The 18204-nt window shown below is 39.3% G+C and overlaps 1 protein-coding gene across 4 annotated transcripts in view; it reads right to left on the bottom strand.

The window, feature by feature from the left end:
• PON1 (paraoxonase 1) overlaps window positions 1-18204 on the bottom strand; it is a 65898-nt gene that overhangs the window by 22994 nt on the left and 24700 nt on the right. For 3 of the 4 annotated variants that reach the window (XM_078342754.1, XM_002751588.5, XM_009002406.5), the window contains exon 1: window positions 290-458. The exons of the other annotated variant lie outside the window; for it this stretch is intronic. Coding sequence is in view for 2 of the 3 variants with exons in the window: in XM_002751588.5 (XP_002751634.1) it covers window positions 290-363 (74 nt within the window). In the remaining variant the exon portion in view is untranslated. Of the gene's footprint in view, window positions 1-289; window positions 459-18204 lie in introns of those variants that run through there. 4 annotated transcript variants of the gene reach the window in all.

The raw sequence follows: 18204 nt of genomic DNA, 5'->3' as shown, positions 1-18204 counted from the left end.
TAGCCAGGGCACACAAATCTTCACGAAAAATTAGTGTCTACTGACAACCTGGCCACTCACACTCATGACAATTGCCTCCTTATCCCATGTCTTAAGCCATGAGCAAGGGTTTGTTTTCAAGTGAAACATGATGGCTGAACAAACATTTCTGAAACCCCCGCGCAGTGTGCATCTAGCACCTGCCTGTAAATGTTCTGTTAACAGCCTTGGACCCTACTTTCTGGGATTTCATGGAGCTGGCAGGGGGTAAGGAAGACGAAGGCTGCAGCCTTCACCAAAACCTACTTACTGGTAAGAAAACTGGTGGTTCCTGAAGAATGCCAGTCCCAGCCCCAAGAGAGTGAGCACAATCAGCTTCGCCATGGTCGGGGATAGACGGATGGATGGACTCAGAAACCGACGGGCTAGGAGACTCTGCCTGCCTGCAGCTGCAGCCCGGCTCGGACAGCTCCAGGATTGGCCAGTCCCGCCCCTCCCCGCCGGGTCCGCAGCCCGCTGGGCAGACCAGGTGCACTGAAGGCGTGGCTCGCGGTCAGCCCACACCGCCAGAGCTGCGCTCCTTGAGCCAAGAGCCTCATTTTGCTCCTTCCAACTGTAAAGAGAGAAGACCGAGAATAGGTGCCTAGTCCAGCTGGGGAGGGAAGATCAAGCAAGCTGAAGAAAATAGCCGTGGGAAAGGACAGTCAAGCTTTGGTGAGCATTCACTTTGTGCCAACAGGATCCTTGGGGCCTAGAAGAATTCAGTAGCTTGACCACGGTGACAGCCAAAAAGGTGAGGAAGGGAGGGCTGTAGTAGGAACCCCTAAGATCTAACTTCTCACCAGGCTGCCACTCTGTGCCACCTTCCAACATCTGTATTTCAAGCATCTTTCTCAACACCACTTATGACCTTACAGTTCACTCAAGTACATGCCCACACAGCTCACTCATTTCCTTAAGCAGTTGACATTTATTGAGTGCCTGCTTTGTGCCAAGCATTGCTCTAGATGCTAGAGAACAGGACAAAAAGTCTCCTCAAGCTTACATTCATTCTGGTGGGGGGAGTCAATTGAGAAATCAGCAAAACGTCGCTATGGCATATATAATGCTCTAGGTGATGCATGTGTGTATTATGGATATGTACATAAGTTATGAAGAAAACACATAAGCAAGAAAGGAGTTAAAGAATACCCTCTGCTTATATTATCAGTAGTCAGGGAAAGCCTCACTGATAAGGGGACATTTGAGTAAAGACCCAAAGGAGGTACCTCTGTACAACCCCATCTTTCTTCTCTGCCGTCTGCTGTTACTATGAATGATTTGCTCTGTGTCTCTTTCCTTCTCGAGGCTTTTGGTCCCAGTTATACTTTCTGTCGTCTGCAACACCTGTCTTCATCTTTTCTGGAATATTGCCAGACAATACCAACATGCTTTACTTATCACCCTTAGTTTTCTTGGGGAAGTGCTTCTTTGGCCTCATATTGTAACTACTTCCCTCTTTCCCTGCTCCTTCTGAACACTTACTCTTCAGCCTTGAGCTTCCATGTAGTAAATCTGACCACTCCACTGGAGCATCCATCTTAAAAGGCCATGAACATATACAGAGGGAAAGTGGTCAGCTGAAGCCAACTTTCTAACCATTGGCACCAAGGAAGTAAACATGAATGAAATGGTCCTGGATCCTTTAGAGAAGCCCAGCCACCACAGCCTGTCCACCAACTGATTACCACTGCTAAGGCACTCTGGTTAACACCAGGTGGAGCAGAATAATCTACTTAAGAGAGGAGAACTACTGGATCCCAAAAAGAAGAGTATTTGAAAAGAGAAGACTGATGATCTGTGTCCAAGGTGGCTATGAACTGAGTATGCTTATGGCAGAGAAGAAACTACTGAGTTTGATAATATGGATACAATGGGTGATTTAATAAGAACAAATTCTACATAAGTCAAAAGACTGAAGCCATATTAGAATGGGTTAAGGCAAGAATGGAAGATTGGAGATATTTCCCAAGATTAGCTGCTAAACAAAACAATCATTTCCTTATGCTCATAAACAGTATATAAGGAATTTAGTCAGGGGCTAGCAGGCTGCCTGGTTGACACTCCAGTCTAATAGCTTTTCAAAATGTGTCCATCCAGTTGCTCAAGTCCAAAATCTATATATCTTCTTTCATCTATCTCTTTTCCTCACACCCTCCTGTACCAAAAAGATCAGTCAGTCCTATAGGTTCCATTGTGTATTAGTTATCATATGCTGCATAACAAATTACAGCAAAGCCTCACCATTAAAAACAACAAACACTTATTATCTCATCATTTCTATGAGTCAGGAATTCAGTCATGGCATAGCTAGAAACCTCTGGTTCAAGGTCTCTCATGAGTTAGCACCTAAGCTGTCAGTGTGAATTGCTGTCTCATTTGAAGGCTCAACTGGAGTGGGTGGAGGAGGTGAGATCAGCCTCCAAGATCACTCACACAGCTCTTAGAGACTTCAGTCCCTTGATACATGGGCCTCTCTACAGAACCACAGCAGAAAAAGGTAGCTGATTTTCACTAGAATGATCAGTCTGAAAGAGTGAGACAGCATATCTCTAAAATGGATGCCATGATCTTTTATTAACCTAACTTCTGAAATGTCATCTCTTAACTTCTGCCATATTCTGTTTGTTAGATGCAAACTACTAACTCCAGTTTACATTCAAGCGGAGAAGAATTAAACTTCACGACTTGAGGTTTCCCTCCATATTCCTTGAGGCATATTGATATGGTTTGGATATTTGTCTTCTCCAAATCTCATGCTGAAATGTGATCCCCAGTGGTAGAGGTGGGGCCTGGTGGGAGGCGTTTGGGCCATGGGGACAGATCCCTCCGAATTGTCTTGGTACCATCCTTATGGTAACTAATGAGTTATCTTGCTCTAAGTTCACATGAGATGTGGTTGTTTACAAGACTGTAGCACCTTCCCCCACTCCCACTCCCTCTTTTTCCATGTGACATGCTGGCTCCCCATCACCTTCTGCCATGATTGTAAGCTTTCTGAAGCCCTCACCAGCACCTGAGCAGTTGCTGATACCATGCTTCCTGTACAGTCTACAGAAAGATGAGCCAATTAAAGCTCTTAAAAAAAAAATTACCCAGCCTCAGGTGTTTATAGCGATGCAAAAATGGCCTAACCCACGTATCCAAGAATGTATAGTTCTCTCTTTGAAACCACAACTTCCAAATATTCTTGAATCCACCCACTTTTCCCCATTTTCACTGTCCTTACTCTGGTTCAGGCTAGAACAGCTTCTCCATAGTTCTCTCCCTAATCACCCTCCCCACAAATCCATTCTTCTTACCAAGGCCCATGTAATCTTTTAACAATGTAAATCAGGTTATATCATTTCCCTGCTTAAAGTCCTCCCTCTTGTGGCTTCTCATTTTACTTTTTATTGTGGCCTGAAAGGCCCCTCAAGATCTGGGCTGTGCTTACCATCTGACCTAATTTCTTATAATTCACTCAGCATAACATTGCAGCAACATTAGCTTTTGTACCATTCTGTACATGCACCAAATTCATTGCACTTCTCCATCTTTGTCTTCGCTATTCTTTGGCTAGAATCCTCTTCCCATCCCCCGACTTAACTCCCTGATTGCCCCTTGCATTTCTCTATCTTGTCTTTCAGGTCTTAGCTTAAATGCCACTTCTTCTGAAAGGCCTTTCCTAATGTTATCTTCTAGAGTAGTCTTTCCCTGCATCCTCTTCCCCTGAGTTCCTAAGACCTCAGTGCTGATATCAAATGGTTGGCACCATTACAGAATTACTGGTTATTAGAATAATGACATATTTCTATAGAGGTTGGTAAATAACCACTTCCTCAGGTCCCCTAGAGGTCCTCCACAATACTGACCATTCTCTCTTCCCTGGAATCCTCCCTCACTTTACCATGATCTAGCAACCAAGAGATTATTTCCTGGCACAGTAGGGTCTCTAGGATTCTTCTTCCAAATAGTGTGTTGTTCAGCTGGGACTGATCTGACTGAATGAGGCTGTGTTACACCTGTTATTAAGGACTCTATCATCCTTGTCTTCACAGAGCTCCATAGGAAATCACTTTCCTTACCTATTTATTTACTTAATTCCAACTGCCTTCCCTTACTAGCATGTAAACTTTTAGAGGGCACAGACTTTGACTAACTTGCTAACTACCTTCTCTCTAACTCCTAGAACAGTTTCTGGCACATATTAAGTGCTCAAATATTTGTAGAGGGAAGGAAAGTATAAAAGAATGGCAAGGAGACAGGGATAAGGAGGCAGGAAGAGCAGGGAGTGAAAGATGGTTTGGGAGTAGACTAGAGATGCTGTTTTCTTCTTTTCTGACCCAGTTGTCCCATGGGCCTTAAAGAACACAAGTCGTCTTTCTTGAACAAAATCCATGGTATTTATTTGAAGTCATTGTCTATTTATTCTCTTTTCCCTCTTTTGACAACCAGTCTTGTCCTCCTTCCTTCCCCTAACCTACTCATCCCTTTCAAATACAAGAGCAAAGGTTTCCCAAGTCAATGCATGGGATTTGATAATGTGGGATAAGATGCAAAGATAGAGACTACATCTTCTTGTGTTGACTTCTGTTGTGACTCAAACATTTAATCTAACTAAATGTCCTCTCATCTCCCTAATCTCACAACATTCACAGGTAAATTTACTATGTAGGGAGGCAGAAAGGCATCTGAAAAAAAGAGATGCTTCATGGTTCCTGATCCTCATCTCTTACAGGAGAAAAGTATATTTCTCCGAAGTATGAATCTAGTTGTTCTTGAGATTTGCTCCTCCAAATTGAGACCTTAGCCCTCACTATTCCTTAATTTGTAGAGACTCATCATAGGGAAGGCCATGGAGGGATGAGGAGGTCCCATTATTTCCCATCCTCTCTTTCTTCCAACTTGTCTCTTCTTTCTTCTGCTAAGGTTCCCAAGCTAACAAGATTTATTTCACATGAGGTATTTACAATACATTTGCTTCCAGAATCATAAAAGGATATTAAAAATGTTCATTTAAGGAGCTGAAGTTCCTAAAGCTGAGGATGGAACATGTGAAGTGGAGGTAGAACTTGGGGATGCTAGTTTAAATGGTACTCAGTGTCAATTTGCATTTGAGGGTATCTGAGATGCAGTAGACTGTGGATGAGAAAGCTATTTCAGATTGGAATAAAAAAGAAGGCATCATTAAGTCCAGGAATGGAATTCCTAGGGTTCCCAAGAGTAAAATCTATAGAACATAACCATCATCATCCAGAGACCAGGATCTACACTCTGCCTCTTCACAAAAGAACATGAATAAACAGAAGATTGTAAAGTAAATATGATATGTACACAATAGAATACTATTCTGCCGTTAGAAAGAAAGAAAATCCTGTCATTCACAACAACATGGATAAACCTGGAGGGGACTGTGTTAAGTGAAATAAACCAGGCACAAGAAGACACATATAACATGATCTCACTTATATGTGAAATCTAAAAATGTTGAACTCATAGGAGTAGAGGGGATCAGGACTGGGGGAGGGGAAGTGTTTGGGAGATGTTTGTCAATATATAGAAAATTTCAGTTAGATAAGAGTAAGTAATTAAAGAGATCTATCGCACAACATGGTAACTATAGTTAATAACAATATACTGTATTCTTGAAAATTGCCAAGAGAGTAGATTTTAAGTGTTCTAGTATAAAGAGTGATAAGTAGGTGAGGTGATGCATATGTTTATTAACTCAGTTTAGCCGTTCTACAATGTATACATATTTCAAAACATCATGTTATACATAATAAATATACACAATTTGTATTTTTCTATTTTAAAAAAGAACAAACATAGGCTCTGCTTACATGGGTCTTATCATTTAAAGTACTCATATGTGGTACAAACCATCCATAAATTAGATCATATATGAATCTTTTTAAATGTGTTTGTTCTGCTCTATGAGACATGAGAGCAGTGACTATTAACTTTTTTTTTAGAAGAATACAACTTTGAAACTCTGTAAACCCTTTTTTTGGATTCATGTAACACATATATACAACACTCACATTTCATTTCAGCAATTTTCTGCATCAACCCCTGAAGCCCATCATGTCCAGTTCAGACATGAAGAACCCTTGTCTAAAACACAAGTAAAAACTCTGGAGTAATTAATATCTAGTGGACAATCAGTTACTTTGAAATGGTCTCCACTCTTTGGACCTCTTTATCTGAGCCTTTGTTTTCATCTGCTCTTTTGCCTGAACCCTGTTTTTCATAACCTTTTTATTCCCCATTTAAAAAACCGAACATCTTTATTGAGATATAATTTATATATAATAAACTGCACACATTTATAATAAATATAATTACCTATTTTTATAATTCAATACATACGAGTCAATATATAGAAATCAGTAAGTTTTGACATTTATACTCATCCACGAAATCATCACAGGCAACAAAGTAATAGATACATCCTTTATCTCCAAATTTCTTTTCTTTCTTTTGCACTCCCTCTCATGCCTTTCACACGTATATACACCTCGCTTATCTACAGATGTATTAGTTATATACCATTGTGTAACAAGCCTAAAATGTATTGACTTATAACAACAAACACTTATCACCTCTCACTTTCTGTGGGCCAGGAGTATGACTACAACTTATCTGGTGCTTCTGCCACTACAACTTATCTGGTGCTTCCAAGGTCCTAACCCAGGCATTAGCCAGGGCTGTGATCTCCTTTTAACTAGCAAGGTGGAAGTCACAATCTCTTTGTAACCTAATTTTCAAAGTGATGTATCATTTTTGCCATGTTCTATTCACTCTGTTCTCTCAAGGGGAAGGAATTACACAAGGGTGTGGATACTAGTCCCCATTCGTAACATGATCAAATCCTACTTGCTCCTTCAGGCACCTGTTTGGAATTTATTTCTACTAATTTTTTTCCTTATGTCTAAATCTTGAATATCCTTCTCGTACATCTCATTGCACCATGCTGCTTCTTTATTATCCCTGCCACTCTATATTGTTAATGCTTTATTACTGTACTGTTTTTCTCACTAGACCAGAAGCTCATGTAACAATGCCTTGCTTGTTGTTATAGCTCTAATGCCCGGTACAGCATCTAAAAAAATCTAGATGCTCAATAAATATTATTAAATACATGAATGAACGAATGTTTAAAAGTTATTACAGAAGCCTCTGGAATACTTGAATGTTTCATATGTTGTTTTGCTCTAATACCATCATTGTTAAATACATAAATATTTTGCTATTATTCTTTTATGTACTACTAAAAAAGAAAAACTATAAGCTAAAATTCTAAGAAACTATTAAATATACAAGAATTTCCTATTTCACACATGTTAAAATGTGCAAACAAGAGTGTGAGTTCATGGAATGTGAAGATTCTAAATGTATGAGAAATTAGGAAGGTGTTTTAAACTGAGAATTTTTTTTAATCACCAGAGATTTATAACCAAACATTTAAAAAGCAAACATAAAAAAACTCAGATCTCACCCTATTAGAATACCTTTCCTTTCCTCCCTTGGTCCTCGTGTGCTAAGTATTTATTTACACATGTTCAAATACTTCTTCCTAAATATATTTGGTAATAATCACATCAACCCATTCTTTTATTTTCCCACAAAAAGCCTAATTCACTGAGTAGTCAGTAAAAACTGCCAATGAATTGGTGGAAAGCCAGTGTCAAATTCGCCAAGCTTAATTTTGTGCAAGTGTAAAAGGATTGATTGGGTGACTACACCATTTGGTGTTTCTCCTCTACAGAGGATGCTGAGCCCTTTTGGCAGTAGTTGCAATGTTCTTAAATTACTGAAAGTGTGAAATTCCAGTGTTCTAAGAATTCCAATAATACTATTCTGCATGAGGCAGCTATAGCAAAGCTGGAAGACAAAAAAACAAAACAAAACAAAACAAAAACCCTGGGCTTTAAATACTAAATTTCATTTCCTGAAAATCTACAGTAGCAGAAATAACATCTGTAAAATGGAGATAATTCCTGTGGGTTTGCCGTATTAAATTTTTAAACACCTGTGAAACCACTATGCAGATATAAAGCAATGGCAGTGCAAAGTACAAGGTACTGTCTAAGTCTAGAAGTTAGTTTACAAAGTTATTTCACCTTACATTCTCTCACAACACCCTGGACAAGGAGATAGGACCAATATTATTATCCCCATTTATACAAAGACATCCATTTAGGAAGTGTAGGAGCACTAAGTTTGTATGTCTAGATACAGCCAATCCAGAACTGATGTGCACCTAAAAACAGAACCAGAAAGTATAGAAAGCAAAAGCTAACAGAACTATACCACTTCACTTCAATTGTCTAAGCACACATCTCAAAAAGCTTAAAACCCCAGAGAAAGGAGAAGGATGGAAATAAAGATAAAACCAGCAATCAATGAAATAAAAAACAAACTTGAAGAGAGAATATCCATTGTACGAAGTGTCATTCAGTCATAAAAAAGAATAAAGTCCTAATACACGCCTCAACATAGGTGCACCTTGAAACCATTATGCTAAGTGAAAGAAGCCAGACACAAAAGGCTGCATGTTACAGGATTCCATGTATATAAAATAGCCAGAAAAGGCAAATTCATAAAGACAGAAAGCAGATTAGTAGTTGTCAGGAACTGCAGGGGAGAGGAGAATGAGGAATAGCTACTTAATGGGTATGGGTTTCCTTTTGAGATGATAAAAAATATTCTGGCACAAGATCGTGCTGATGGTTGAACAACATTGTGACTGTACTTAATGCCATCGAATTGCATGCTATTGAATGGCTAAATGATGAAGTTTATATTATGTGAAATTTACTGCAAAAAAAAACTTAAGACAAAACATTCAAAAGTTGATTATTGAAAAGACTAATGAAAGATATAAAACTCTGGTAAGACTGACAGAAAGAAAAGGAGAATGAAAACAAATTCTAAATGTGAGAAATAAAGAGGATATTACCGCAGATCTTAAATATATTAAAAAGTGACAAAAGGATATTATGAACTACTTTATTCCACTAAATTTGCAGATTTAAATGAAAAGGATGAATTCCTAAATTTATCAAGGCATACAGAAGAAGCAACATTTAATCTCGATATTTCTATATTCATTAAATAAATGGAATCTATACTTTAAAATATCCCTTAAAGAAATCTTTAGTCCCAGGTAGCTTCATAAGTGAATTATTCCAAACAATTAAGGAAAAAAAATGTTAAATTTTACACTAACTTTTAAAGAATAGAAAAAGAAGAAATTCCTCTCAACTCTTTTACAAGGTGAATATAACTTTGATACTAAAACCTGACAACTAATTACAAAAATGGGAAGTTAAAATTACAGGCCAATCTTTATTATGAACATGGACATTAATATCTTAAAATATTAGTGAATTAAATCCACAATTATAAAAACATAATAACATCATAATCAAGTATGGTTTATACCCCATATGGGAGTTTGGCTTAAAGTTTTAAATCAACATGTAATCAACAGAATAAAGGGAGAAAATGATCATCTCAATAGATGCAGAAAATATATTTTAAAAATTCAATGCTCATTTATAATCAAAAACATTTTTAGTAAACTAGAAAGAGAATGCAAATTTCTTAATCAGATGAAGAATATTTACCAAAGAGAAAAAGTTACAGCAAGTTTCACATTTGATAAGAATTTGAAAGCTTTCCCTGTTGATTGAGAAAAGAACAAAAATATTTGTGATTATCACTCATACCCAATATTAAACTAAAAATAAGAAAAGAAAGAAGAGATGTCAAGACTGGAAAAGAAAATGTAGAACACTCATTATTCACAGACAACATGCTTGGTATGTAGATAATAAAAAAGACTCTACAGATGAACTATTAAAATAAATACATAAATTTACCAAGGTAGCTAGCTACAGAGTCAGTATACAGAATCATTTGTCCTTATGCAGCAACAAATAATTAGAAAATGAAATTTTAAGAAGATACTATCAACAAGAGCATCAGAACTACTAAACTCTTAAGAAGTAACAAAATCTCTACACAAAAATCTACAACTTTACTAACAGAAACTAAAGATCTAAAGGGACACATACAGCAACTTCAGATCTTGGAAGAGTGGCAGTTTAGTGATGTACATTCTCCCCACATTGATCTATACACTCAATAAAATTCCAATACAAATCGTAAGAAGGTTTTGTACAAATTCGCAATGCTTCTCCAAATTTAAGTAAAAATGCAAAGAGTTAAGAATATCCAGCTGGGTACGATGGCTCACACCTGTAATCCCAGCACTTTGGGAGATCAAGGTGGGTGGATCACCTGAGGTTGGGAGTTTGAGACCAGCCTGACCAATATGGAGAAACCCTGTCTCTACTAACAATACCAAATTAGCTGGGTGTGGTGGTGGGCACCTGTAATCCCAGCTACTCACAAGGCTGAGGCAGGAGAATTGCTTGAACCTGGGAGGCAGAGGTTGCAGTGAGCCAAGATCACGCAATTGCACTCCAGCCTGGGGAACAAGAGTGAAACTTCTTTAAATAAATAAATACTACAAAGAATATTCCTAAAAAATTTCAGGAAGGAAAAATTTGGGGGATTTTACTACCAAAAATCAAGTTTTATTATAAATCTGTTATAATTAAAACACTGTGATTTTAGGGCAATTATTGACAAATAATCCAATGGAACAGAATAAAAAGTCAAGATATAGACCAACACATATATGGTTACCTTATTTATGACAAAGCATTGCTGCAATGAGTGGGGAAAGATTTTCTTTTCAATAAAATGATACTGTATAAATTGGATATATATATATATGGCCAAAATGAATCTTGATTCCTACCCACAGGACAACCCAAAATATATTCCAGGTGAATGAAAAATCTAAATGTGGGGAGGGGACTCAAGATGGCGCTGTGAGAACAACCCAGGATTGGAGCCCGCGTTGAATTCGCAAACGGTGAGTCAGTGCTGCATTTCCAGACTGATCTTTGTTGCCCACAGAACGGGGAAACTCCCAAGTATAAAAAGACACAGGACGCCAGGCAGTAGGTCTGCCTGGCGAAGCCGGCAGCCGGGGCGGTGGCGGCCGGCCCTACCCAGCAATCCCCACAGGGTGCGCTTGTCCGGGTGCCTTGTTGAACCGGCAACCTGAGACTTGAGAGGGCTGGACTTGAGACTGAACGAGACTTGCACAGTAGCCCAGCCCAGGGGATTGCAGGGACAGATCGTTTGGGATAGCCAGTGGGACGAACAAAACCGCGATTTCAAACTATCCCGGGCAGACGGTCCAAGACGCTCTGTGGGGGAGGGGCGTCCACCACTACGGAGGCAACCTGCCCCAACTGATATACACGCCCACTGCTGAGGCAGCCAGCCGTTGCCGAGGCAACCCGCCCCAACTGAGATACACGCCCACTGCTGACGCAGCCAGCCGTTGCCGAGGCAACCCGTCCCTACTGAGATACACGCCCACTGCTGACGCAGCCTGCCGTTGCTGAGGCAACACGCTACAACGAAGAGACTCCGCCACAGGGCGTGGCGGAGACCACAGCAGAGCCGGCAGGAACAGCACGAATCACACAACAGAAGGGCGGAGCCTCGGCAGCCAAACAGTGGCTAGTCTGCCTTTGAGCTGGGCAGGACACCTGATCGGACATCCAAAAGTAAAGCCCAAACCCCTCAACACAGAGCATTTGAGAAAAAAAAAAAGGGTTGTTTAATGAGCTGTGTTGCAGCAGAATCAAACATAGCAGCCTAACAGCCCTGAATGAACAACAGAGCGCACAGCTCAGCAATTAAACCCCTATAAAGTACAAACTGTCTCCTCAAGCAGCTCCCTGACCCCTCTATATCCAAAAGACTGTCATTAGGCAGGCATCATCCTGGGACAAAGAGAGCAGAAAAAGAAACTGGTAGCATCCCTCGCTGTGCCACGGCTACTAGAGGTGCACCCCAGACAAGCAGGGTCTGGAGCGGACCTCAACAGTCGTACAGCGAAGGGGCTAGACTGGTAGAAGGAAAACCAAGCAACAGAAATACTTCATCATCAACATTCTGGGTGTCCACTCAGAGACCCAAACGAAAAGTCAGCAACTACGCAGACGACCAGCGGACAAATCCACAAAGATGGGAAGAAACCAGCGCAAAAAGGAGGAAAACACCCGAAACCAGAATACATCGCCTCCTAGAAAGGACCAAAACTCCTCACCAGCAAGGGAACAAAGCTGGACGGAGAATGACTGTGACGAAATGACGGAATTAGACTTCAGAAGATGGATAATGAGAAACTTTTGTGAGCTAAAAGATCATGTATTAAATCAATGCAAAGAAACTAAGAACCTTGAAAAAAGATTTGAAAAAAGATTCGAGGAAATGATAACAAGAATGGATACCTTAGAGAGGAATATGAATGGATTAAAGGAGCTGAAAAACACAATATGAGAACTTCGCGAAGCAAACGCAAGTTTCAATAGCCGAATTGACCAAGCAGAAGAAAGAATATCTGAAGTCGAAGACCAACTCAATGAAATAAAACGAGAAACCAAGATCAGAGAAAAAAGCGCAAAAAGGAATGAACAAAGTCTCCAAGAAATGTGGGACTATGTGAAAAGACCTAACCTACGTTTGATAGGTGTACCAGAAGGGGACGAAGAGAATGAATCCCAGCTGGAAAATACTCTTCAGGACATCATCCAGGAAAATTTCCCCCACCTAGCAAGACAAGCCAACACTCAATTGCAGGAAATACAGAGAACACCACAAAGATATTCCGCAAGAAGAGCAACCCCAAGGCACATAATCGTCAGATTCAACAGGGTTGAAATAAAGGAGAGAATACTAAGGGCAGCCAGAGAGAAAGGTTGGGTCACCCACAAACGGAAGCCCATCAGACTCACAGCAGATCTCTCGGCAGAAACACTACAAGCCAGAAGAGAGTGGGGGCCAATATTCAACATTCTTAAAGAAAAGAACTTTCAACCCAGAATTTCACATCCAGCCAAACTGAGCTTCAGAAGTGAAGGAAGAATAAAATCCTTTGCGAACAAGCAAGTACTCAGAGATTTTGTCACCACCAGGCCTGCTTTACAAGAGCTCCTAAAAGAGGCACTACACATAGAAAGGATCAATCAGTACCAGCCATTCCAAAATCACACTGAATGCTAAAGAGCTTCAACATAATGAAGAATCTACAACAACTAACAGGCAAAACAGCCACTTAGAATCAAAATGGCAGTATCAAATTCACACATAACAATAATAACCCTAAATGTAAATGGACTAAATGCACCAATCAAAAGACACAGTCTGGCAAATTGGATAAAAATCCAAAACCCATCAGTGTGCTGTATCCAGGAAACCCATCTCACATGCAAGGATACACAAAGGCTCAAAATAAAGGGATGGAGGAAGATTTACCAAGCTAATGGAAAGCAAAAAAAAGCAGGAGTTGCAATTCTCATCTCTGATAAAATAGACTTTAAAGCAACAAAGATCAAAAGAGACAAAGAAGGCCATTACATAATGGTAAAAGGATCGATACAACAAGAAGAGCTAACGATCCTAAACATATATGGACCCAACACAGGAGCACCCAGATACATAAGGCAAGTTCTTAATGACTTACAGAAGGACTTAGACTCCCACACAATAATAGTGGGAGACTTTAACACTCCACTGTCAATACTAGACAGATCAACCAGACAGAAAATCTACAAGGATACCCAGGGCTTGAACTCAGACCTGGAGCAAGCAAACCTGGTGGACATTTACAGAACTCTCCACCCCAAATCCACAGAATACACATTCTTCTCAGCACCACATCACACCTACTCTAAAATTGACCACATAATTGGAAGTAAGGCACTGCTCAACAAATGCAAAACAACTGAAATCATAACAAACAGACTCTCAGACCATAGTGCAATCAAGTTAGAACTCAGAATTCAGAAACCGACCCAGAACCGCACTGCTTCATGGAAACTGAACAACTGGCTCTTGAATGTTGACTGGGTAAACAACGAAATAAAGGCAGAAATAAAGAAGTTCTTCGAAACCAATGAGAATGAAGACACAACGTGCCAGAACCTCTGGGACACATTTAAAGCAGTCTCTAGAGGAAAGTATATAGCAATAAGTGCCCATATGAGGAGAATGGAGAGATCCAAAATTGACACCCTATCGTCAAAATTGAAAGAGCTAGAGGAGCAAGATCAAAAAAACTCAAAACCCAGCAGAAGACAAGAAATAACTAAGATCAGAGCTGAGCTGAAGGAGATTGAGACATGAAAAACCCTTCAAAAAATCAATAAATCCAAGAGCTGGTTTTTTGAAAAGATCAACAAAATAGACAGACCACTAGCCAGATTGATTAAAAAGAAAAGAGAGAACAACCAAATAGATGCAATAAAAAATGATAAAGGGGAAATCACCACAGATTCCACAGAAATTCAAACCATCATCAGAGAATATTACAAACAACTCTATGCACATAAACTAGTAAACCTGGAAGAAATGGATAAATTCCTGGACTCCTGTGTCCTCCCAAGCCTAAACCAGGAGGAAGCTGAAACTATGAATAGACCAATAACAAGGTCTGAAGTTGAGGCAGCAATTAAGAGCCTACCTCACAAAAAAAGCCCAGGTCCAGATGGGTTCACAGCCGAATTCTACCAGACACACAAGGAGGAGCTGGTACCATTCCTTCTAAAACTATTTCAAACAATCGAAAAAGAGGGAATCCTTCCCAAATCATTTTATGAGACCAACATCATCCTGATACCAAAACCCGGCAGAGACCCAACGAGAAAAGAAAACTTCAGGCCAATATCCATGATGAACATAGATGCAAAAATCTTCAATAAAATATTGGCAAGCTGATTGCAACAGCAAATCAAAAAACTTATTCATCATGATCAAGTAGGATTCATCCCAGGGATGCAAGGCTGGTTCAACATACGCAAGTCTATCAACGTAATTCACCACATAAACAGAACCAAAAACAAAAACCACATGATTATCTCAATTGACGCAGAGAAGGCATTTGACAAAACTCAGCAGCCCTTTATGCTAAAAACCCTCAATAAACTCGGTATCGATGGAACGTATCTCAAAGTAATAAAAGCTATTTATGACAAACCAACAGCCAATATCATACTGAATTGGGCAAAAACTGGAAGCATTCCCTTTGAAATCTGGTACTAGACAAGGATGCCCTCTCTCACCACTCCTATTCAATATAGTACTGGAAGTTCTAGCCAGAGCAATCAGGCAAGAAAAAGAAATAAAGGGTATTCAAATAGGAAAGGTGGAAGCCAAATTGTCTCTATTTGCAGACGACATGATAGTATACCTAGAAGACCCCATCGCCTCAGCCCAAAAACTCCTGAAACTGATAAACAACTTCAGCAAAGTCTCAGGATATAAAATCAATGTGCAAAAATCACAAGCATTCGTCTACACCAATAACAGACTTAAAGAAAGCCAAATCAAGAGCGAACTGCCATTCGCAATTGCTACAAAAAGAATAAAATACCTTGGAATACAACTCACAAGGAACGTAAGGGACCTCTTCAAGGAGAACTACAAACCACTGCTCAACGAAATCAGAGAGGACACAAACAGATGGAGAAACATTCCATGTTCATGGTTAGGAAGAATTAATATCGTGAAAATGGCTATACTGCCCAAAGTAATTTACAGAATCAACGCTATCCCCATCAAGCTACCATTGACTTTCTTCACAGAACTGGAAAAAACCACCATGAACTTCATATGGAACCAAAAGAGAGCCCGCATAGCCAAGTCAATTCTAAGCAAAAAGAACACAGCGGGGGGCATCACACTACCGGATTTCAAACTATACTACAAGGCTACAGTCATCAAAACAGCATGGTACTGGTACCAAAACAGAGATATAGACCAATGGAACAAAACAGAGGCACCGGAGGCAACACAACATACATACAACTATACAATCTTTGATAAACCTGACAAAAACAAGCAATGGGGCAAGGATTCCATGTTTAACAAATGGTGTTGGGAAAACTGGCTAGCCATGTGCAGAAAGCAGAAACTGGACCCCTTCCTGACACCTTACACTAAAATTAACTCCAGATAGATTAAAGACTTAAACATAAGACCTGGCACCATAAAAACCCTAGAAGGAAATCTAGGCAAAACTATCCAGGACATAGGAGTAGGCAAGGACTTCATGAACAAAACACCAAGAGCATTGGCAACAAAAGCCAAAATAGACAAATGGGACCTAATGAAACTCCACAGCTTCTGCACGGCAAAAGAAACAGTCACTAGAGTGGATCGGCAACCAACAGAATGGGAAAAAATTTTCGCAGTCTACCCATCTGACAAAGGGCTGATATCCAGAATTTACAAACAACTCAAGCAGATTTACAGGAAAAAAACAAACAAGCCCATTCAAAAGTGGGCAAAGGATATGAACAGATACTTTACGAAAGAAGACATATATGAGGCCAACAATCATATGAAAAAATGCTCATCGTCACTGGTCATCAGAGAGATGCAAATCAAAACCACATTGAGATACCATCTCATGCCAGTTAGAATGGCAATCATTAAAAAATCTGGAGACAACAGATGCTGGAGAGGATGTGGAGAAAAAGGAACACTTTTACACTGTTGGTGGGAGTGTAAATTAGTTCAACCATTGTGGAAGACAGTGTGGCGATTCCTCAAGGCCTTAGAAATAGAAATTCCATTTGACCCAGCAATCCCATTACTGGGTATATATCCAAAAGACTATAAATCGTTCTACTATAAGGACACATGTACACGAATGTTCATTGCAGCACTGTTTACAATAGCAAAGACCTGGAATCAACCCAAATGCCCATTGATAATAGACTGGATTGGAAAAATGTGGCACATATACACCATGGAATATTATGCAGCAATCAGAAATGATGAGTTCGTGTCATTTGTAGGGACATGGATGAATCTGGAAAACATCATCCTCAGCAAACTGACACAAGAACAGAAAATGAAACACCGCATATTCTCACTCATAGGTGGGTGATGAAAAATGAGAACACATGGACACAGAAAGGGGAGTACTAAACACTGGGGTCTATTGGGGGGAAAAGGGGAGGGCCAGTGGGAGGGGGAGGTGGGGAGGGATAGCCTGGGGAGAAATGCCAAATGTGGGTGAAGGGGAGAAGAAAAGCAAAGCACACTGCCATGTGTGTACCTACGCAACTGTCTTGCATGCTCTGCTCATGTACCCCAAAACCTATAATCCAATAAAAAATTAAAAAAAAAAAAAAAAGAAAAATCTAAATGTGGAAAATAACTATAAATATTTGATAAGATAACAAGGAAGCATATTTTATTATTTGGGGGCACATAAAGATTTTGAAAAGAGGATATTCAAAGCAACATTCATAAACAAAAATGTTGATGCTAGACTTCATTAAAATTTCAAACTTTCTGTCCATCAAAAGACATGATTAAGATAAAGACTCCAAAAATAGAATATATTTTCAATACATACATGCACAAAGGACTTGTACTTACAAATCAATAAGAAAAAATAATGTCAATCTAATTTATTAAATGAACAAAATGTTAAATATTCACCACACAAATGAGGATTCCAATTAGCCAATAACCATAAACCGAAGTATTCAACTCCATTTGTTATCTAAAGAATGTAAATAAAAACCACAATGAGATAGTCTTACATAACAATCCGAATAGTTAAAAGTTAAGAAAAACTAATTATATTAAGTGCTGGCAAAGAAATGATGCAACTAGTACTCGCCAACATTATTCATGAAAGAGTACGCTGGTACAACCACTTTGGAAAACTGCTTGATGGTATTTGCTAAAGCTGCACATATATGTGCTTTATTAATCAGTAATTCCAATTCTATATAGTCAGTCAAAAGAAATGTTTACATACATGCATTAAAATACATTTTACAAGAAAGTTCATTGTGGTTTATTCATAATATACAAAAACTTGGATACAACATAAACGTCCAATGGATGAATTGTGAAATACTCATACAATAAAATACTATACACAACAAATGAAAAAGAATGAACTACTGCAGCATGCTGCAACAGAGGCTCATAACAACAATGGTTTATTGTTCATGTTTAACATTTATTGCTCATGCTACTTTTCCATTGCTCTGCTTTTGATCATCACTAATACTGAGTCTAGTC

The sequence above is a fragment of the Callithrix jacchus genome, chromosome 11 (genome assembly GCF_049354715.1).
Source record: "Callithrix jacchus isolate 240 chromosome 11, calJac240_pri, whole genome shotgun sequence".
NCBI classification, from domain to species: Eukaryota; Metazoa; Chordata; class Mammalia; order Primates; family Cebidae; genus Callithrix; species Callithrix jacchus.
The sequence above is the reverse complement of the archived record's forward strand: the minus strand, read 5'-3'. Positions and strand labels throughout refer to the sequence as shown.